The sequence below is a fragment of the Lithobates pipiens genome, unplaced genomic scaffold (genome assembly GCF_037356315.1).
Source record: "Lithobates pipiens isolate NorthernLeopardFrog02 unplaced genomic scaffold, aLitPip1_a1.2 Scaffold_18, whole genome shotgun sequence".
Taxonomy (NCBI): Eukaryota; Metazoa; Chordata; class Amphibia; order Anura; family Ranidae; genus Lithobates; species Lithobates pipiens.
The window spans coordinates 332,880,684-332,904,752 of NW_027507758.1; the positions used below are offsets into that span (position 1 = coordinate 332,880,684).

General features: G+C 40.5%; 1 protein-coding gene across 1 annotated transcript in view; it reads right to left on the reverse strand.

Moving 5' to 3' along the window:
• Nucleotides 1–24,069, reverse strand: part of LOC143988073 (dynein axonemal heavy chain 5-like) — a 310,868-nt gene that overhangs the window by 276,546 nt on the left and 10,253 nt on the right. The window contains exons 2-8 of the mRNA XM_077487337.1: nucleotides 20,253–20,407; nucleotides 18,728–18,970; nucleotides 15,295–15,446; nucleotides 14,515–14,688; nucleotides 14,174–14,378; nucleotides 12,347–12,555; nucleotides 11,016–11,218 (exon numbers count right to left, since the gene is read on the reverse strand). Coding sequence (XP_077343463.1) covers nucleotides 11,016–11,218; nucleotides 12,347–12,555; nucleotides 14,174–14,378; nucleotides 14,515–14,688; nucleotides 15,295–15,446; nucleotides 18,728–18,970; nucleotides 20,253–20,407 — 1,341 coding nt within the window. The remainder of the gene's footprint in view (nucleotides 1–11,015; nucleotides 11,219–12,346; nucleotides 12,556–14,173; nucleotides 14,379–14,514; nucleotides 14,689–15,294; nucleotides 15,447–18,727; nucleotides 18,971–20,252; nucleotides 20,408–24,069) is intronic.

A 24,069-nucleotide genomic window follows, 5' to 3' on the forward strand; every position in this document is an offset into this window, starting at 1 on the left:
GTTTGCAGCCAGGCTGCGAAAGCTACACTGTCTGACATGTGGCAGGCAAGCAGAGAGATGACATCACTCACCGATGGACGGATCACCACCCTTCTGCCCTCACAGCAGGGCTGCTTTACTGCTGGAGGTGAGGCAATGGAGCAGAGAGATAAGATCATCTCATAGCCCGCATCACCACTCTTCTGCCCACACAGCGGGCCACTACACTGCTGGAGGGGAGGCAGGGGAGAAGAGAGAAGAGATCATCTCTCATCGCCTGCCCCCTCACCGCTTTTCTCCCGCACTTGGAACCCACCACTCCAGGCTTCCCTCTGAACTAATGCGCACTCCTGTGCTGCCACCACTGCAGTGACAATCCACATCTGGTGGCAGATGAAAAGCCACATCTGATGGCAGGTGACGTGGAAAGTGACAAACCGCATCTGATGGCAGGCAAAGTGGCAAGTGACAAACTGCATCTGGTGGCAGTCAACCTGGCAAGTGACAACCCACATCTGGTGGCAGGAAATATGGCAAGTTACACTCTGCATCTGGTGGTAGATTATGCATTATGCTGAGTTGAACTGATTCACTTTATTTTACAATGTAATAATAGAAATGCACTTTAATCATCCCGACACCATATCAAGCATGGTAGCGTAATGATTGAAGCACCAATACCAGCCATTTCCCCGACAAATTGAACACGAAAACCTCTATCCTGCATCCCCCTTTCACCCCCTCCCCCCCCCCTCAGTAGGGAGCATCGATAGTTTCAGGAAACTATTAGATAAGCACCTGAACGGCCACAACATACAGGGATATACAATGGAATACTGACATATAATCACACACATAGGTTGGACTTGATGGATTTGTGTCTTTTTTCAACCTCACCTACTATGGAACTATGTAGTTTAAATTATCTTATTTACAGAAGGGGTGCTTTGTTTTTGCCGTGTCATGAGCACTTGGTAAAACACTAGGTTAGACAAAAGTTATGAAGATTTTGCAGGACAAAGCATCAACTGCAGGGACTATGATAATATATGTATAGATAATGACCATGTACGGTATTAGTAAATATTGCACTATTAAAAAAATATCCTTTCATGTTCATACTGTAAATCCAAATGCTAGCCCAGTATTTGGGCTTCTATGAACAATCAAACATGTCACAATAACTAGCATCAAGAGAATGCGGTCTATGTCCAAAGCCACCAATGGAATGCCAATGACTACAAACTATAAGTCTGGCAAATATTTATTGCAGTTTCACTTCTAGCACACTGCAAGTAGACATTATAGGAAAGTGTGCAATCCTTACAACTACCAACTGCCCTATTATTGGCATACCGCTTGCTATGGCAACTACAACAACCTCTTAATGATGTCAGTGGTCAGCAAAATTATCTTCATAAGAACCTTCAGGCACTTCACCTTAATCCCTCCAGCTGACCACTACAGATTAATGTGGATCAGGACCCTCCTTGGTCATCACTACATAAGAACTAGAAACTTTTGGCCTGGGGATCAAGCACAAACTACATGCCCTTTCATGGTTGGGACCAGTGGCAGCTGGTGAGTTTTAAAGAAGAGAAGTTGGGACTTTAAATTAAGCTATTGACATTGTGGAGGTAAATTAATAGAAGTACATATTTATTGAACAAGATGTAGAAAATACATATCAGTAATAGAAACCACATACGGTACATAAACATATAAAAAATATATAATTTCATATGTATTCACACACACATATGTGAGCATGTAACATAGACATAAAGGGTACATAAACATATGTCAACTTGGCACCACATGGTGGTCTGGAATAATTGATTGATACATTTAATTAACTCACATGTGTCATCTAGGCAGCACTGTGCAGAGGAAATAAGAATACTGAAGATACTAGGTATCCACTCGTGGTAGTGGGGATAAGAAGAATCTGTGCACATAAATTAAAATAAAAGTGGAACCACAACCAATTTACCATAGAATAACAACCCTTCTGGGCCTGGTCCTATAGTTGCCACTCCTCATATTCTTGAACATCTGTCCCTGATGAGTGTTCACACACAAAAAGCATCAGGAATTTAGGATGCAGACATATGACTGTACTAGACGATCAATCCAGATCATCTACAAATGAATCATGGTTTTACGGCTTTTACATTATTCTTATTTCCTCTGCAGAGTGCTGCCTAGATGACAAATATGAATTTATTGAATGTATCAATCAATTATTTCAGACCATCATGTGGTACCAAGTTGATATATGTTTATGTACCCTTGATGTCCATGTTACATGCGCACATGTGTGTGTGTGTGTGTGAATACATATGAAATTATATCTTTTTTATGTGTTTTCTGTTACTGATAAGTATTTTCTATATCTTTCCACGTTCAATAAATATGTACTTCTATTAATTTATCTCCACAATGTCAATAGCTTCATTTAAAGTCCCAACTTCCCTTCTTTATTTACTTGAACCAGGGATGGAGGCACACCACATATGTGCTTCATATAAAGTCCAAAAAATCCCCCCTTTTCTCGATATGTATTAGGGATGGAAGCTTTTTGACTGGGTTAGCAGTGTTCCCCTGCCGCCCACGTGTGAGGTGTTCAAGCCCTGGATGGCAATGTGTCATAAACCATGAAATAAGACCGAGACAGAATTACAGTTAAACGACACTTGTTTAAAAATAAAAGTAAATAGAATAAACGTGGTCAAAACATAGCCAGTTTTGAAGCCAGAGTTCAGAAACCGTAATGGATAGACAGACTAGCCAAATGTCAGGGAGCCGGAGATAAGCGAGGTAAAACATCAAGCAGGATCTGGAGCCAGAAGGGATGTCAACCAAGCAAGTCTTTTAACAGGACTGCAGGAGAGCGTCTCTGTGATATTGACTAAAGCGAAGGCCGACCTGGGCTGGACGGCTTAAGTAGGCAGAACTGACGAGCAGGATATCAGCGACAGCAACTATGTAGAGATAGGAGCTGGCAATTAGCCAACAGCGGAGCGACCAGCTCAGAGAAGAAAGGGCTGAACCCAGCCCTGACACAATGTACCATATCCGGGTCTTGTATGCTCTGGAAACAGACATGTTGTGTCCAGGAGATTATGCAGCACAATGACATTGCGCTACCAATCTGGGGTGAGCTGTGGCTTCCGTGTATCTAGGGCCGTTTTGACATTTCATGCCCAAGAGCTGTGATGCGCTCTGCGTGTCCCCTCTTTCCCCTTCCCTTCTGCCCTGGCTGGGGCGAGGGGGCGTGAGTGTGACGTCACGTTTGGTGTCATGACGTGGGTCACAAGTCTTTCCAGCCCAACCGACATAGTTGGGTAATATGGGCGTCTGCCATGGGCGGTGTTCACCGTCTGTATCGGAACCCCTCCCTGCATATGCTGTGCTTGTGTGATGCTGGTACGCAGTCGGCGTGCACGTGTACGGGGCGTATATATAGTGCCTCCCTAGACACAGTCTTTGTGCCACACAACTGAAGACGATATATCTCCCAACAGCACCCAATCTCTTTTCTTACGTACATGTAATCTATTTACAAGGTCACTCCACACACTGCTCTGTCAGTCAATGACTTCCTTCTTCCAACTGCTTTTGGTGATTTGGGACTATCCCTGCTGTCTTTATAGATTCCTTCCCACACTATATTCTATGGTAATTTGGTTGTGGTTTAACTTTTATTTTAATTTATGTGCACAGATTCTTATTATCCTCACTACCTCAACTGGATACCTAGTATCTTCATTTTAACTTATTAGTATCATGTAACACACTGATAATGCATATTTCTATCTTAGACTCTTTGGGAGTGACCACCGGTCCATCATTGGGTCTCACTAGTAACACCAGCAACCTGTGTCATTTGGGGGGGTTTTGTGCATGTGCCCTGCTGACATGCGGCTCCACATTACTTCAGCTCCCGGGACAGACAACCCTTTTGGCCCTGGCCCTATAGTTGCCACTCCTCATCACATTGACTCCATGTAAGTATTCAGGGCGGGCTTATTTGCCTTTCCTTGATATGATCAGTTACAACTAGATTAATTATATTTTTTATACTTTATATATATTCTTGAGCAACCTGCTCTGATGAGTGTTCACACATGAAACGCATCGGGCATTTAGGATGCAGACATATGTCTGTACTAGACAATCAATCCAGATCATCATTTACAAAGTAATCATGGTTTTACTGTTATATTATTCTCATTTCCTCTGCAAAGTGCTGCTTAGATGAAATATATGAATTTATTGAATGTATCAATTAATTATTCCAGACCATGTGGTGCCAAGTTGATATATGCTTATGTACCCTTGATGTCCATGTTACATGCGCACATGTGTGTGTGTATGAATACATATGAAATGATATATTTTTTGTGTTTTCTATTACTGATATGCATTTTCTACATCTTTTCCATGTTCAATAAATATGTACTTCTATTAATTTACCTCCACAATGTCAATAGTTTCATTTAAAGTCCAAACTTCTCGTCTTTATTTACTTGAACCAGGGATGGAGGCACACCACATTTGTGCTTCATATAAAGTCCCAAAATTCCCCCCCCCCCTTTTTTTCACTGGTGAAGTTTTAGGATGGGGGGTGCACAACCCTGCCCCTCCATTTTGATCCCTCCCACTTATCAGCCACACCCCTTATAGAATCCGCCCACTCAGTCCCCTGTATTCAATTAGCTTCCACCCATAGTGTCAGGACTATTTAGCTCAGCACCGCAGGACAGAGTATACAGCCCCAGCACCACGGGACAGAGTATACAGCCCCAGCACAGTGGGACAGAGTATACAGCCCCAGCACCGTGGGACAGAGTATACAGCCCCAGCACTACAGGACAGAATATACAGCCCCGGCACTACAGGACAGAATATACAGCCCCAGCACCAAAGGACAGAGTACATACTTCCCAACTTTTGAAATTGAGAATGAGGGACACTTGAGGTTGATGTAAGCATGCGGCACGTCACCCCAAAAAGTGAGTGTGGCCAGACTGTTAACAGTGGAAGGGGCGTAGTTAAACAAAATTAATCCCCGTACCACCATCCCTCTCCCCATCATTACACAGGACCCTTTCCTCAACACTACCCCCATTGATACACAGGACCCCTTTTCTAATATTAACCCCATCATTATACACAGAGGTTATTTGTTTAGGGTGGAGAGACAGGGAAGGGGGTTTTAGGGTGGAGCGTCAGGAAGGGGGGTTATTGTTTAGGGTGTAGAGGCAGGAGGGGCGTGTTTAGGGTGGAGAGGCAGGGAGGAGGTGTTTAGGGTGTAGAGGCAGGAGGGGGGTGTTAAGGGTGTAGAGGCAGGAGGGGGGTGTTTAGGGTGGAGAGGCAGAGAGGGGGATGTTTAGGGTGGAGAGACAGGGAGGTGGATGTTTAGGGTGGAGAGGCAGGGAGGGGGTTATTGTTTAGGGCTGTTGAGGCAAGGAGGGGGTTATTGTTTAGGGTATAGAGGCAGGGAGGGGGTTATTGTTTAGGGTGGAGAGGCAGAGAGGAGGGTTTTGTTTATAGTGGAGAGGCAAGGAGGGGGTGTTATTGTATAGGGTGGAGAGGCAGGGAGAGGGGTGTTTAGGGTGGAGAGGTGGAGGGGGTTATTGTTTAGAGTGGGGGTATTTTTTAGGGTGGAGAGGTGGGGAGGGGGTTGTTTAAGGTGGAGAGGTGGGGAGGGGGGTAATTGTTTAGGGTGGAGAGGTGGGGAGGGGGGGTTTATGTTTAGGGTGGGAAGGCAGGGAGAGGGTTATTGATTAGGGTGGGGATGCAGGGAGGGGGTTGTTTAGGGTGGAGAGGCAGGGAAGGGGGTTATTGTTTAGGATGGAGAGGCAGGGAGAGGGTTTTTTGTTTAGGATGGAGAGACGGAGGGGTTATTGTTTAGGGTGGAGAGGCCGGGAGGGGGGTTGTTTAGGGTGGAGAGATGGGGAGGGGGTTATTCTTTAGGGTGGAGAGGTGGGGGGAGGATTCTTTAGGGTGGAGAGGGGGGAGGGGGTTATTGTTTAGGGTGGGGAGGGGGCTATTGTTTAGGGTGGAGGGGTGGGGAGAGGGTTATTCTTTATGGTGGGGAGGGTTTTATTCTTTAGGGTGGGGAGGGGTTATTAAGAGGGTGGAGAGGGGATCGGGGTTATTGTTTAGTATGGGGAGGGGGGTTATTGTTTAGGATGGCAAGGTGGGGAGGGAGTTATTGTTTAGGGTGGAGAGACAGGGAGGGGGATTATTGTTTAGGGTGGAGAGGTGAGGAGGGGGCTATTGTTTAGGGCGGAAAGGTAGGGAGGGGGTTTTGTTTAGGGTGGGGAGGGGTTATTGTTTAGGGTGGAGAGGTGGGTTATTGTTTAGGGTGAGAGGTGGGGGTATTGTTTTTGGGTGCAGAGGCAGGGAGGGAGGTTATTGTGTAGGGTGGAGAAGTGGGGAGGGAGTTATTGTTTAGGGGGGAGAGGCGGGGGGCGTTTTAGGGTGATGGGGCAGGGAGGGGGGTTGATTTAGTGTGTAGGGGCAGGGAGGGGAAATGCAGGAAGGGAGAGAGGATGGATTTGGGGTTTGGGAACCCAACAGCTGCCATTCATTGCCCTGCACCACAACACGCAGCAGCCCCACCCTCCCCCTCCATGAAGCTCTGCAGCAGCTGAGAAAAGTGATCAGAGGTGAGGGAGCCAGGCTCACAGCAGGATACAGTATTCACTGGGTGGAGCAGTCACTCGGTAGCCACCCTGCAGAGGAGTCTGATGAGGGGGAGCATGTTGCCAGGAGAGAAAGAGACGTACCATTGCCAATCAAAAACAGAGAACTGAAGCAGGTACACTCTGTCTTCAACTGTTGCAATCCTCTCTGCCATTCACAGTAACACAGTGAGAGAGATCACCTCCAATCCCGACATTCACATTCTGGCTCTGGTACACTGTGCTTGGGCTCAGCACTGCCAGTTCTGCGTCCACCCACTGCATCTGTGATCAGCGCTCACATCACGGGGTCCTGGTCAGTCAAGTCTTCACACTCCACTCCGACTCCAGGGAACTGGAAGTGACACCGTGGTGCTGAAAAAGCACCGCACATCCCCCTCAGGTCTCGGCCAATGAAAAAAAAAGGACAAGTGCCACAGACAAATCACTGGAGAGTGGGAGTGTTTGCGGGTGCATCGCTTGCTCCCTGAACACGGGCAAATCAGCTTCCCAGCTTGCAATCAGCTGATTGCATGCTGTGAAGCTTCCCATAGACTGCTGAATGTCCAGCGCCCGGACACTCTTAAGGTGACCGCTTTTGGGGGGGGGGGGGGGGTGCCGCCTATGGAAGGGCCACCACTGGTTGGGACAGATATTTGTGGGCTAAAAGTTTCATGATGTCTCACTGTCTGGTGAAATGTCAAATGGTGAAATGTGGATGTTCTAAAGGACATCGTTTACTCATACACTGAGCAAACTGACATCCCATTAAATGCTTTTCCAGCTTTCAAACATAAATTTAAAGCATAAGCAATACAACTGCAATTCAAATGTAATGTAAAAAAACAAAAAAACTATTGTAATACACACTTAATCCTGCTGCTTCTATAGCACAGAGTGAGCCACCATCCATATGCTGACAGATAATAAAGATTCCCACAGCTCACATATTTTACTAAGTACATCAATGACATCATTGCAACCAAGCACTAAATTTGCACCGGCATTCTTTATTCAAACACAATCGCTGGACTATTTTCCTGTCAAATTCTGCTCTTGCAATTAGTTTGATTTCCATTGTCTCTTTATCTGCTGTCTGTTACTACTCAAGGGCTTTATGCAAATGTGAACTCATAATTAGATGTCCAAATTTACATGCTTACACAGCAGCCTCCAAAAGAGAATATTCAGGCAGGACTAAATGGAGTCCATTTGCCATAGTCATATATTTCAAAGAGCAAAATTGACACTTTAATTTAAATTCAAATTATTCATTTAATTTAAAATTCTCTCTAACAGACGTTAAACGGCAATATGTTTGGTCAAACGCAAGAGTGGTAACATCTATCTAAAATATCTTGAATAAACAAAGAAATACATCACAAAACTTTACTTCACTTGAAGCCAGCACATTTTACATTATGTACTTGAAGTAGTAGAGTGGGTGAAGGGGCACAAATTCTCTATGTCAAAAAAGTTTATAACCCCATTCCATGAACCCCAGCATCCTTCAAATAGTTCTGAACGCCCAAGGGGCAGGAAGGCTTGGTGATCGTGTGACAAATTTCAAAGTGATCACATGATTGGAAGCCAGTCCCACGAGCTTCTGATCTTTACTCCGGACTGAGGGTTGACTTTGACAGCACAGTCTTTGTGCACCTCTTGGCACAAAAACATTGGTTGCCCAGCGATGCCTGTGTGCGTCATGTTGATGCTAAAGCCCACCCTTTTGCCACTGCACATATGTGTTGGATGGTTGTAAGGGGTTTAAGTGTTTGCTGGATAAAACTTTTTTCAGTTTTTGAAATTTTGTGTAGAGAAGGGTTAAATCATCTGGCAGTTTATTTTTGCTGTTTCCGTCCTTGTTGGGGATATACAACAGGTAATATCTGCAAAGTTTAGGGATTTTCCCTCTTAGCCCTTGTACACACGGTTAGAGATTCCGACAACCAAATCCGTCTGAGTAATTCCGACGGATTAATTCCGGAAGAGGTCCGGAAGTGATGTTGCATACACACGGTCGGACTAAGTTGTCGGAAAATCCGATTGCACATAACGTGATGACGTTATTTCGTTACGACGGGACTACGTTCAGGCTAGTAGCCAATAGCTTTGGTCTAGGAATTTGATCTGAGCATGCGTGGCACTTTGTCCGTCGGAGTAGGCTACACATGATCGGAGTATGTCCGATAGGAGCATTTTGTTGGAAAATTTTACCGGCAAGTTGGAAAACTTGGTTCATCGGATATTCCGACGGAAACAGTCCGATGCAGACAACACAGGCGGAATATCCGACAAAACGGTCCGATAGGACACATTCTTAGACAGTGGTCAGCGGAACAGTTGTGCCCATTGGAGGATTTTTACTCACCTCTAATTAGGGTAACAGTTGTAAATATTAGTAAAGCTGACCATACAAAAGTAGAACTTTGATTTTTTAATTACTAGTGGAGTTAAAATCGATGTTCGTTTTCAACAGCACTGAGGAAAAAATTCAGGACCAGGTTTGAATATTTTTTAAATATGAAATCTCTAACATTTAATGTTTTTGTTTGGGAAAGTCCATTCATGGTATGTTAAAATGGAATGTTTAAAGCAGACAAAAGTTTTTTGTACTTTAAAATGAATTTATCAAATGCACTGAGAATTTTTGTACAAATGTTTGTACAAACATTTGTTTGAAAATCTACTAGTGTATGGCCAGCTTAACAGTGCTCACCAGGACTTTTAGAGAGCATGAATATAACAAAGACTTTGAGCTAGTGAAGACTGAGACATAAAAAACACTTTACAATGCTGCAAGATGATGACTGTCGGTTCATTGGATGTCCACATCGATCCCTTCAATGAAAGAATGGGCTTCACGCATCAACCATATTGCAGCAATGGAGGAGCTGATCTTTAACACCCAAGATAGGATCTCCAGTTTCTCGAATATATGGGAAGCCGGGTTTAAATATTGAAACTCTCAAGGATATCAAGAACTGATACAAGACAACGTATAGTGGGTGTACAATGGTTAGTCCCTTTGTAGATACAATCAGAAGGCATTGCAGGTTCTTATACAACATACATCACTACCAGAAGCAGATGGAGACGGTAGCTGGTGGTTATCCTACCCCCTTTCCTGGCATTGGCCTTTCAATACACCCCCCCCCCCCTCTTTCCTTAATATTTCTTCCTTACCCCCCCTAACTAATTCCCATTGGGTGGAGATTTTGGGATAATGGGCTGATTTAGTAGTCGGCTCCTTCTCCCACTCTCACGATATGCAGAATCAAATCAGGAACCTTGCCAGAGGCCCAAATGTCTAATAACTTTGTCTATAAGCACCAGAATTACCTTACACAAACAATGCAATGACATCTCAAAGAGCACTTTATGTCTTTTTATGTTAGGAAGGTTGATTGTACCTTATGCAGGGAGTACCTTATTGACTATGTCACTGGTATGTAACTATTGTTTGTACTCCAGTTGGAGCCGTGTCCTTTTATATTGACATTTCTGTATTGTCTGTTAATATCTTTAATACAATTTTTACGAAAAAAAAAAAAAACTTTACAGAAGTTCTAATCCTTTTCTTCTACATTCAAAAAAAAAAAAAAAAAACAGAATGTGGGTTACAAAACCATATCAGATGTTAAATCACCCTGTAATGCTACACGCAGTTAGAAAAACTATACATATTGCAATTTCATGTAACAGGCCCTTATAAACAGAGTTCTATAATATAATTATTCAGGGAAGAAAACTATTACAAACATAAGTATACTACAGAATACTAAGTTGCTGGCCCACCACTGCTATACTGGAATCCTTACTGCGTTCATCTTCTTAATTTAAAGGCATAGCAGCAGGACTTGTATCTGAGGATCTATAAGCCATGTTTGGGATGGAATGACTTTCAGGGATGTCTGTGGCGTGGTGGCGACAAATCTGCATGTGTCCTGCTTTACCAAATGCTTATTGTAAACCAAGGACAGTGATCTAACAAAGGCATCCACAACAAAAAGATTACCAATGATTATTTTCCCAAACTTTGATGGAAAGGGTCCATAGATACCCATAAGTAAGTTTGTTTAATGCATTTTGTAAATTTCAAGGCTATGTATTTCCAACAAATAGCATTCTGATTAACCTTGTTGACCAATTACAGAGATATAATATAATATCATGTAATAGATTGCACTTATATTATTGTTGTTATTATTATATGATATAATATATAATTACAAACACTTCGTATAAAATTACAAATGAGCTTGTTTACTGGTCGTTCTTAAGAATTAACACAAATTTTACAAATATACAATAGCACAAAAATAAACAGTAAACAAATACCTGTGCTGGATGTTATAGATAGCGGCATCTTTAGACTTGTTTTATTCGTTTTGGCAGTTTGCAAAGAAGATAATCTTCCAGGTGCCGTAGAAACAGAGCTTAGAGATGAGTATCGATGAAGTCCGTGTGCTCCAAACAACCAATCACGCAATCGGTGTACTTCTTCCTGAAAACAGCTGTGCACTGCAAGGCAAGCTTGTATTCTGAATTGAAAAAAAAATAGAAACAAAGAAATCTGAATATGATTTCAGAATTCTGCCTGAACACCTCTGGGGTCCTACAATAAATGAATTATCCCCTAACATTATATACAGTGCCTTGAAAAAGTATTCATACCCCTTGAAATTTTCGACATTTTGTCATGTTACAACCAAAAAAGTAAATGTAGTTTATTGTGATTTTATGTGATAGACCAACACAAAGTGGCACATCATTTTGCAGTGGAAGGAACATGATAAATGGTTTTCAATTCCTTTTTACAATTAAATAAGTGAAAAGTGCGGCGTGCTTTTGTATTCAGCCCCCTTTACTCTAATACCCCTAACTAAAATCTAACTAAAATCTAGTGGAGCCAATTGCCTTCAGAAGTTACCTAATTAGTAAATAGAGTCCATCTGTGTGTAATTTAATCTCCGTATAAATTACAGCTGTTCTGTGACGCCCTCAGAGGTTTGTTATGGAACCTTAGTTAACAAACAGCACACCAGACAGGTCAGGGATACAATTGTGGAGAAGTTCAAAGCAGGGTTGGGGTATAAAAAAATATACCAAACTTTGAACATCTCACGGAGCACTTTTTCAAGGCACTGTATAAATCCTTTTACTAAGAGAAGGCAAATGTTAATTACAGCCATTTTTTTTCCCATTTTTGATATTGTGGAGAAGGGTTGGAGCCTCTTTCAGGTCTCTTTTGATTGCTGTCTGTGTAATTTCCCCATCCTTCTCTTTCATAATTAAAAATAAAGCTTATTCATGATAGCTTTATATACATTTATTGCATTCTATCATTCTGTCAATCAGATCACTTCTTTTATGTTTAATCTCTTTTTTATTAGGTTTTTAGATGTTATCAGAGTCAGAACATATACTCAGTGTTTTATGACCAATATAGAGGTCTGAGAATAGAAATAACTTCTTTTAATCAAAACAATGCACACAAAATCTATATATAGTAAAGCAATAATAGGATGATATTGTTATAAGATGTTTTTCCCGATTTCATATTTTGCACTGTACATCCAAAGCTGATTTTTTAGTCAATCACCCATAAACTTTCATACACATTGACAGATTTTCTCCCCAGGGACATTACTTTGTTTTCAGTTACGCACCTTTCATAGAAAGAACTGTTTCTTTCTAAAACAACTGCCTTATATTTATCTTTGTTGTGTTTTTTCTCTTCGCCAGCCCCAGTCAGAATAGAATCTTTATTTGATACCATATGGTTCCTTATTATGCTCCAGAGTCTGTCTTCTGACTCTCCAGTTGTAAGACTTTCTTTCAGGAATAACTTACAATTCTGTGTTAACTGATTTGATACCTGGCAGAAGCAAGTAAGCAAAATCATGAACAGTAAACAAGGACTTACAAAACACAAACAGAAATATGAGGCATATGATTTACATCTATATACTTTTAGTGGACACGTCTAAATGCATACAAATGAATGCAGTCTCCGTTGCGAGGGGTTTGCCCCAGGGAAAACACTGGCATCGTCTTCAGGAGCTAGGCACCATAACATTGCAGTTCGCAGGCTCCAACTCAAGTCCCACTGTGCAAGCTTTCATTTAAATTGGTGCTGCTAAAGCTGCTTGTGCGCAATGTTTTTCCTGCCTGGCTCCTGGGCATGATGCTGGGAATGACTGTGAAAGACAAGAGCGTGGGTGGTGAAGTCGCAGACATGGGGGACAGGCCATGGGAATAACCAGGTGCTGAGTCAATGGATGTGGTATAATATTTTTTAAATATATTGCAGGTGCACTGAATATCCTGAAATCTTTGTATTACTTAATCCTGACCGATAACCTCTCTGCATTATTTAATCCTGACCCCTGAACTCTGTATATTACCTAATCCTGACCTCTGAAATCTGTGCATTACTTAGTCCTGACCAATGAACTCCCTGCATTACTTAATCCTGACCCCTGAACTCTGTATGTTACCTAATCCTAACATCTGAAATCTGTGCATTACTTAGTCCTGACCGATGAACTCTCAGCATTATTTAATCCTGACCCCTGAACTCTGTATGTTACCTAATCTTGACCTCTGAAATCTGTGCATTACTTATTCCTGACCTATGAACTCTCTGCATTACCTAATCCTGACCCCTGGAATCTGTGCGCTACTTAATCCTGACTGATGAACTCTCTGCGTTACTTAATTCTGACCCCTGAACTCTGTGCGTTACTTAATCCTGAACCCACAACTCTCTGTGCAACCTAATACTGATCCCATGAACCCTGCGCTTTACTTATATCTGAACCCTGAACTTTTTGTGTTACTTAATACTGACCCCTAAACTCTCTGCCTTACTTAACCCTGAACCCCCAAACTCTGTGCAATACCTAATCCTGACCTCTCAGATCTCTACATTACTTAAGCCTAACCCCCTACACTCTCTGTGTTACTTAATCCTTAACTCCCTGCGTTACTTACTACTGACCCCTGAACTCTGTGAATTACTTATCCTTAAACCCTGATAGATAAATGTATCAAAAATGCATTAAAATAAAATGAAAAACTTGCTAACTAGATCTATTAAGACATTTGTAAAGCAGTCACATAACACTTGTTCAGTACACTAGTTCAGTGGAGGAGCAGAGACTGAGTGTCTCTGGACTGTGGGCCCCAGTGATGACACAGTGTTCTGCTAACACCACATTGTGCTGTTCCCTTTCAACTGCACACAACACAATCATACTATGGGTCTGAACCTGTGGATAGCATTGACAAAAAAGCAGGTGGCTGGCAAGCCCAACAAAGTCTGGCAGGATCATTAGGTATTTGGCTTTACTTGGCAGCCACATCAGACATACTTAGGATTAAAACAAGATAAAAAAGAAGTTAACAAATTATTCGTTTTTGAGTTTATTTTTATTTATTTAGGTTTACATAAATTTTAAGTAGTTAAAGTCTCAATTTCATTTTCACTGTACCTTAGTAAGTAAGAGTCCCAAATAACCATTTTTGGAGAAGAATTTTGTCATGTTTTCAATCTGCTGGATGCCATTGAAGAGGTTGGGGATCGTGGTGCTTACAAGCTTTACTGGGTCAGTGTCAGTAGATAAAGCATCCAGATGACGATAAAGTGCCTCCAGGTATTTAACACGGTCCTTTGTAGCATTGGTTGCCTCTGTTATCCTATATAAATTATTGGAGAAAAATTAAGTGCTCCTTTATTCATTACATTAATAATCTTAAAGATCCATCTAAAATCATTTGAAAAAAATGCATTCAGCATTCCTTTTTACTTTATAGGACTTTGATAAAATATTACCCAATATCCATGGCTTTCCACCTCTTTAGCAGTTTAGATTTGGCAGATATTATGACTCCAATAACAGATTTGCATTCTTTTCCTCGTAGTTGCTCTGCTATCAATCCCAGCATCTTCTGTCTTTGGTGCCAGCGCTGAAGCTCAGTCAGAGGAGTAGTGGTAATATCCAGAACTCTAAACTCAAGGAAAGAATGTTATGATGAGTTCTTATAAAACATTATTAATTTGTAAATATTAGAGGGGGTTCCTCTTACTTTTTGTAAGTTGAAAATAGCACTACTATTAGATTAATAATTTTCCAAAAGGTTTATGAAAGAAAAAATACTTGCACATTATAGTTGCATATTCATGACTAATTATAATATAATTATATTATTATAATATATTTTTAGTAAATATACATTCTGCGCTATTGCTAGTTCATTTTTGGTTTTCATATTTTTACATGTATGCTGTGCCATGCTTTGATTATTGCATTTAATACACAGATTTGTATAGGATTGCTCTAATGCTCATCTGTTAATAGCATTTCCTGATGATTCGACCTAGCAGTAGACTGTATTGAATACACATCAAGCTAATGCAGAAGCTCCAACGTAATCACCATGAGGCCCACCACTGCACTCCTCAATTCTATATATATCAAAAATGATCATCACCTACTATAATATTAACAAATATTATCTCAAAGTGCAAAATGAAGTGCAAATAAAGTGGAAAGTGTTCAATATCTTTATCCATGATTTCAATGTTTACCATATTTTATCAATATATTTGTACCTTTCATCCACAGTTTCTGCCAAAACCTGCTCAATGGTTTTAATCCATTCAGAAAGTAGGGCTTCATTTTTATTAACAATCTCTGAATCAAGGACCATAGATCTTTGCTGTAGAAGATCTGGACTGATAATGTTCTGTGGTCTCTTCAAAATCTGAATTAAAAAACATTTAGTGAGCAAAAGAAGACTATATTTTTTAAATGCCATGAAACAAATATCAAAGAAACCAGACATTTGAGCATCACATAGCAGTTAATAACCAACATATTAGAGTCAGTACAGGATCAGACCTTTTTACTGAAAGTCAGAATTAGATTGTGTGTGCTAACACTTAGGAATGGATTTGACTTTTCAGTTTAAGACTCATATTGGCCAATTCAAAGCTCATCATTTAAAAAAGTAAGCAAAGAAACAGATCTATGATGCATAGCGTCACTAACCAGTTAGATTATATTTTATATAGTAGAGTATTATATATAATTATATTAAATTGATACATTTCTTAAGACAAAGTTTTCGGCACATATTACAAAGTGCCATTTACAAATATGAAAGGCTTAATCAGTGCTGTAATTTTTACTATTACTACTATGACATGCTACATTATTTTTTACCTGTGATAACAGAATTGTAAAATAAATCCTTGTTCTTTGCTCCCACTGTTCTATAATAATCTAGATGAACATAACATTTACTTCAAGAAGCCATGAAAATGATAAATAGGCTATAGGAGCTTTACTGGTTTAGCTTGTATCTCCCTTTCTTTATCACCAAGGATGGCTAAATGAAATTATTGATGAAGAAAGATATTTCTGATGTACTGGTACTGTATGTGATATTTTTTTCAGAATGCTTTATGCATGTTATTTAATATAGAAGCAGTCATCTAATATTTGAAACACTGAAAGAAAGATATCAAAAGAGAAACATGAGGACTGGCATTGCTTACTACCTTTCCAAAATGGTAGTTGCTTGGCTGTCATTTTGATTCTGTGGTTCTATTTTATGATTTCCTTAGTTGGACTATGTATCATTACATGAAGGTAGAACCCCTGATATGCCAACTTTATTTTGGGTCAGTGATTTATATAGTAGTGATCACTGGGGATCATCATCAGATCATGAGCATTTTTAAAATAAAAGCACAGCCTTCTAATTTCTTTTAAGATATCTTTTTTATCAAAAAAAAATGCAAATGACATTTAGCTTGCCTTCTCTAATCTGCCCAAACATTTCTTAGTTTAGAGAAAATCATTGATCATAATGCCTGACTATTGCCTTTTCACACAGAGATGCCATTATTTTTGTATTTGTCACATTTTTTTATCTTTTTGAAAAAGTTGCTGAACAGATCAGTAATATGCCATATTGCATATCTATTACACCAGACATATTAACAATTATTAATGCCATTATTGTGATAAAAAATAACTTTATTATATATAAGGTTGTTGTTGTTATGGTTAAGTATCTACTGGAATAAGAATTATAATGGTCACTGTAACCAAGCCCAGCACAAAATATAGAGATATCAAAAAGAGGAACGCACTAGGGGGAAATGACTAAATGACTAAAACTGGAGCACCTTCACATAGTAACGAATCAGCTTTTTACTTCAGCTTCCTCAGTTAAGCTTTGAAAATTAAAGCTAGAAGCTGATTGGCTGCCATACACAGTTGCTCCTAATTTTGGCTGCTCCAATCTGAGTATTAGTGCTCAATTAGTGCTATTAAAAGCTCAATGGTATACACACTGGCAAGGAGAAAACTGCAACAAACAGGGAGGGTAAATTTGTTTTGTGGGTAATGGCAAAGAACCTAGCTCCAAAACAGCCATTAAACTTTCAAAACAATCAAGGATTTAGTATAACATGACCAATATTACACTCTAATGCGGTGTACACATGGCCACAATTTCCAATGGAAACAGTCCGATGGGATCTTTTCATTAGATTTTCCGGCCGTGCGTATGCCCATCGGTCTTTTTCTGTCTGCATTTCCGACGGTCTTTAGATTGAGAACCTGTTCTTACTTTTTCCGACGGAAAACCTTTCTATCAGATTTTTCGATCGTGTGTATGCAATTTTGACACTCAAAATTCAGACGCATGCTCGGAAACAATTCAACGCATGCTCGGAAGAATTAAACTTCCCTTTTATAGTGCCGAACGTGTTGTATGTCGCGGTGTTATTGACCATCGGAATTTGATGTGACCGTGTGTAGGCAAGACAGTTTGAGCGAAATGCCGTTGGAATTCTGTCATGGTTTTGCAATAGTGTTTGTCTGCTTACCTGTATCCATGTGTTCATCTCTAGAGACCAGCCGACCCTCACCTGACTACCTTTGTAATCCATCCTCTGGCATGGCTCCACCCTAGCTCCTATCAGAGAACTCTATATTAACCTGTGCACTGCAGGCCAACCCTGCTGATCAACCTTTGTGTGTTAGCTTCCTGTTACCTGCCGTGTGCTCTTCTGTTGTTCCGTTACCGACTTTGGCGTGTCCTTGACTATCCCTGTTTGCCTGTGATCCTGACCTTTTGGCGTGTCCCAGACTATTCCTGTCTGCTTGTGGCCCGACCTTGGCTTGTCCCTCACCATCCCTATCCTCCTGTTGCCTACTGTGGGTGTGAGCTGGGGGACCCTGGGGGTCACGACCTGGAGCCAGTTGCAGCCAAGTCCATTCTCACCACTAGAGGCGCTGGTGAACACCTGCTGGCTCTTAGACTCCGCGCCCCAGGGAATCTTACGCTCTAACCCCAGTGGGATCTGTCTCCCGTCTGCAGCAGTCAGCCGTAGGGTCCACAACCTTGCGGTGCACTCCTGATCCCTACGGTGTGCATCTATCACCTCGCCTCAAGGTGACCTGACAAATTCTGACGGGAAAATCCTCAGAGCTTTTTCCGACGAGAATTCCGATCGTGTGTACGCGGCATAATAATTTTAAAAACATGTTCTCAGATATAAGAAATAATATTTCAAAACTTGACATGGGGAAATTCATGGTTCTTTAAAGATTTTATGGGGAGAGTTCCCAATTATGTCATTTTACTGGTGCTACATCATCCGTCTCTCTCTATCCACAGTTTTTCATCCCAGAACCTAATCTCAACCACCCTACCTACATCATTATTTATCTCTACCATCCTTACTTCCCCTGTGGACCTAGTTATGATGAGATCAATTCACAAACTCCTTACAAACCCCTCTTGCACTCTTATTTTCCCACTGATGTAACCCATTTTAGGGTACCGGTTATATTATTTATACTGTTTTGTTTTTATGTCCTCAAATACTTATGTGCTGTAAAAAATATATTGAAACTGAAAAATGACAGTATACCAGTGTACACTCAAACAACAATTTAGAATTAAAATGACAAAAAAGTAATATAGCAAACAAAACAAAAGTTAACTGTAAAAAAGTATATACTTACTGTCAGATGCTTTTCTGTGTCGTTTATAATGGCAGCGTCTTCAATGGCCGCAACATATTTCTCCAGATTTGATAGAAAATGTGTGACACTCTCTTGGCTGCAGGAACCCCAGTCTTTCTGAGCCCTCAATAAAGGTATGCACAATTCATTCAGCAAGCATTTAAGACTTTCTACTGGATTTTCCTTGATTTCCCCACAAAATATTTCCTTCTCCATCATTGCAGCATCAATGCCACGTCCATTCTAAATTATAAAATAATTAGTAAAAACAAAGTAGGAGAAAGAGAGAACAAAAACGTTACACAAGGTCTAGCATAAAAACAGATTTAGTACAGGATGGTTGCAATTTTGGATCTTTTAGAAAATATCCCAAATGAGTTTCAATATCCACCCACAGCAAACTAGTATGCAGGTAGCTATGGCTTATAATAGTCTCCAACAAACATGGCCAAAACTCTAGCAATTGCAGTCAGTGTGCATGTCATGGGGCCTTACAACACAGGGAACAAAGAACACAAACATGTTCCTGAAGTTAGCAACAGCATTTTGACAATACACAGAATACAATTTACATGTCCATTGTTTCAGCACCTATCTTAGGCTAGCCATACAGGGAGCAAATTTCTTACTTGCAACCAAAGGTTAACAGGGTAATCCCTCTGGCCATTGTGTTCCTCCACTGGGGGGTGGGGGGAGTTGTCCAGGAGAACACAGTTATTATTGCTAGCGGCTGTAAAGCCAGTAGCAATAATTGTGTGTAAAATCCAGCAGGCTGGTTGTACCCAAGTTGATTGAATGATAAAAATGTAATTTGGGTACAGCATTGCATGACCGCCCTATTGTTATTCAAAGATTGAGAACGCTGAAAATTGGTCTGGGCAGGAAGGGGCTTTAAGTGCCCAGTATGCAAGTGGCTAAGGCCCATGCACAGAATCTTCATGTGCAATTTTAGAAAAAGCCCAATTGTAGCTGATGCTCAATATTGCTTGTTACTACTGAACCATCTATTGCCAACTTATATACCTGGGTCATAATGGCTGTGATTTTTGGAAAATAAAAAAAAATCCCTCCATTCATACAAAGCAGATGAAGGAGTCCTTGCACCCCCCTATGGTACATTGTATTCTGACAGCGGCATCTGTCAGAATTCACTGATCTGCGGCAGCAGGAAAATTTTCCACCATGTCCCCCTTGCAGATAATAATCAACCGATCAAATTCTGTTGAGCCTGGGTGGCCACACACTAAGCAAAATTCAGCTGGCCCCTGCTGAACTCAATTTATGATATTGAACACTCTTCAGGCAGGCAAAATAATAATATGGTTTGGCAATGCAAACAAAATATAGTTATTTTTGGAGAACTAATTTACACTAACTGTGTGGATTTTAATGATAATTCCCTCTACTGGAAACAGTAAGGCCTTTGCTGCACTGGAAACAGTCTTCTTACAGAAATAATAGAACCAAGTCCCTAAAACTTTTGTAAGGCAGTTTGTACTATCAAATGGCTTGTGCCTGTATTTACCTCTGCACGAAGAAAGTAAACCACTGTGGGAAAAGAGGACTTTCCAGTGACATTTTCGAAACTCCGTAGATCTGATCTAAGATGAAATTTCCAGGTGAAAGGATCTGCTTGATCATAAGCTTCAACCAAAAAGAAGAGGGCCTGTTGTCCTTCAGCTTAAAAAAAAAAAAAAAAGTGAGAGTCAACATGAATATTTGTTATGTGGTTATCTAGTAAGAACAAGAGAAATTCTTTAGTACAATACAGGCATTTTCAAAGAACGTATTGGGGTTGATTTTCTAAAACTGGAGAGCGCAAAGTCTGGTGCATTTCTGCATAGAAACAAATCAGCTTCCAGGTTTTATTGTCAATGCTTAATTGAACAAGCTGAAGCTAATTGACTACCATGTGCAACTGCACCAGATTTTATACTCTTCAGTTTTAGTAAATCAACCCCATTATGTTTTTGTGGAATTAATAATAGAAATAATAGCAATTGCTATTCTGATCTCATGCAACACAGATTTAAGGCCTATTAAACAATATGAGAATATTAGACGAATGATCTTCCATTTTTTCAGGTGATGTACAAGCGTTTTTCTGCTCAAGTCAGGCATTTCTATTGAAGTCTGTGGTGCTAAAAACGCTTGTAATCTGCCAAAAAAGAAGCTCATGTACTTTAAGCTTCAGGCGAAAAAACCCTCATATGTGAACAGGCGCCATTGAAATGAATGTGATTTTGCTTGTTGGGCGTTTTGAACTTTTGAGATGAGCGTTTTATGAGCTGAAAACGCTCAGGTGTGAATGCAGCCTTAAGGATTGGAAGGCTACAAAATGGTAAAAGCTTGTTTTTGGGTTTAGGAACAGGAGAACAAACCCTCCAAAAAAGGGGACTTTAAGGGCAACTAACAACCATTTGATACTGAATACATAAAAACAGCAAATTGTATTACATCATATCAAATATACAGAGACAACAAAAATTTAAAAAGTTAGTAATAATGGCTGAGTACTCAATGTATAGACATAAAAGGTGTGGATATGTGTCCACCTTTCATGAAAAATCAATTCCTTTTATCTGGGATATATAGAGGAGAGTTTAGTATTATTATTTATGTAGCACCGGCTCCTGAAGAGCATGCGCTATGTGTTTTTTTCAATTTAGAGTTCCTAAAGCCATAGTTGGGTTTTAGGGTTAATTATACCAAATTATGGTTTCAGTGCTAGTCTAGCTGGATTGCACTGGGTTCTGCTTAGCCACAGGTGTAGCTGTCACCACTGGCAAGTGTGAGAACTGTTTAGCTAGGCGTATTGAGTGCCATTCTTTCTCGGAACCAGCCCAGTGGGAGTGTCATCTTGCTGTACATTCTGGGAGAGGGTACTTAAGGTACTGACATCACGTGCTTCTGGGTTCCGGTCCAGAAGATATTTCTGTCTGCTTGGTCCTGGTCCTCCTGACCAGCCCCCATGGCCCTCATGGCCTGGGGTATGTATCCATCCAATTACAAGTCTCGGGGCTGGCTAGCCCGAGGCAAAGTAACTGGGAGGAGGATTCAAAGGTGGTCCGGTGCCGTTTCCTCTGTGGAGAGGCCCAGCAACTGGAAAAGCAACCAGGGGAGGACTCTTCGGGAGAAGGCCATGCTGGCTTCTCAGAAGGAGCCTGGAGGCTCAGTTGAAAGACACCAAGTGAATCTACACTCATTCGGTATCGCCGGACCGGCTGTGAGATACTGGTACCGTATGATAGATCTCTAAATTTGTCTACGTCCCACAGTTACATCCAAGTCTGTGGCAGAGACTTTATTCACAAGTGTTCTATATTCAAGTCGATGGCAGAGACTTTGTTTTACTTAAACACTCTATTGGCTGCTAGGCCTAGTGAAAGGTCTATCCGGTAGCTGTGAGAATCCAGTTGTGAGCGGTAATTCTCTGGATTTCTATAGTGAGAGACTTCCTATATTTTGCAGTTCCAAGAGTACCTGAACTTCCTACCCAACCTTCTACCCTTCTTTGAGAGACTGTTTTGTCTACTTGTTGTCAAATAAAAATCCCAAAAGTGGATCCAGTGCCATTTTCTGCATTTCTTTGGGCCATCTACCTCTGGAAACCCCTAGATGCACACGAGGTCAATAAGGTAACGCCCAATAAAACCAGCCTCTCCTTCGGGGGTCAGCGCTACATTTATTATACAGGTTTTATAAAGTGCCAACCGTTTGAGCAGCTCTTTACAACATGAGATGGTAGCATTTCTGAACTCTGATTTTATACTTTAACAACTGTAATAAGTGTTATTTAGTGTTTGATGAAGCAATTCTACCATCTCTCCTCTATATTCCCCCGATGAAAGCAATTCACTTTTCTTGAAACGCGTCGGGATGAAGAGGACACATATCCACACCTTATATATGTCTATACCTTGAGTACTCTGCTGGTATTACTACATTTTTAACAATTTTATTGTCTCTGTACATTGCATATGATGTCAAAAAAAGTTTGCTGTTTATGTATTCAGTATCAAATGGCTGTTAGTTGCCCTAAGTACCGGTTCACACTGGGGTGGCATCAAAGTCATAGAAGTCAAAGCAAGCCGCTCCAATATCGCCCCTAAGTAGTACCGGAACCTATTTCTAAGTCAGAGCAACTTCAGTTGCTCCTATTAAAACGGTTCCATTGCACTGCATGGAGCGCGACTTGTCAGGAGGCTAAGCTGTCTGACAGGTCACCTTAGCGTGAACCGACACTTACAGTTCCCTTTTTTTGGGGGGGGTTAGTTCTCTTGTTCTTCTGTTACTGGGATGTTGCAACGATTGAGAGGTTTTCTCTGGTGGATTTCCCAATTATTGTTTTTGGGTTTAGATACACTTTCCTTGTAAATTTACCATGGTTATTATAATTTATCTAATAAACATTTGTCCTGTAAAAATTTGTATATATATATATATATATATATATATATATATATATACACATATACACATATATATACACACACACATATATTATAAATAAACTACATCACAGTTGTGTGTACACTATATATAATGCATACTAAAAACATCGGTGCATGTACAGCCTAAAGCGCATAATCATTGCATTAACCTTTGCATTTTAGGGCACAAAGGGCACACTGTAGCTCAAAAAAAAAAAAGCTGCTTTTACAGGCAATTGAGCTTTTATTTCAGCTTAACAAAACTTGTACTTTTTTTTACTTTCGTGGGCTCTTTTGCACATATTTATTGAGCTTCTTTGAGCTTCTTTGAGCTCCTGTTTTTTTCCACAACACCCTCCCCTCCATCGCCCCCCTTGAGATCCGAGGGGGACATGCAAGGAAAATAAAAAACAGCATTTTAGCTTGCACATGATTGGATGATAAAATCAGCAGAGCTTCCACTCATTTCAGATCTACCCCTTAGATTTAGAGCAACTGCACATCCGAGTGCACTTGCAGTGCAAAGTGGATTAGACAAGTGCAAAAGGAAAAAATTTGTTTAGTTTAGTTTAAATTCGTTAATTCATTAATTTCGTTTACTTATATTCGTTTTCGTATTTAGTTTCGTTTTCTACCGTATTAGAAAATATTTCAACCAAATTCGAAAATATTTCTACCGGATTCGAAATGATTTTAACATGATTCGAAATTATTTCAACCGCATTCGAAATTATTTCAACATGATTCGAGATTATTTCAAACGCATTCGAAATGATTTCAACATGATTCGAAATTATTTCAACCGCATTCGAAAATATTTTGTGACCCGACTTTAGGGCCATGTATCTCGGGGTCACTTGGTGCTAGAAACTCCAAATAGAAACTCCAAATTTGGATATATTGCAGTGC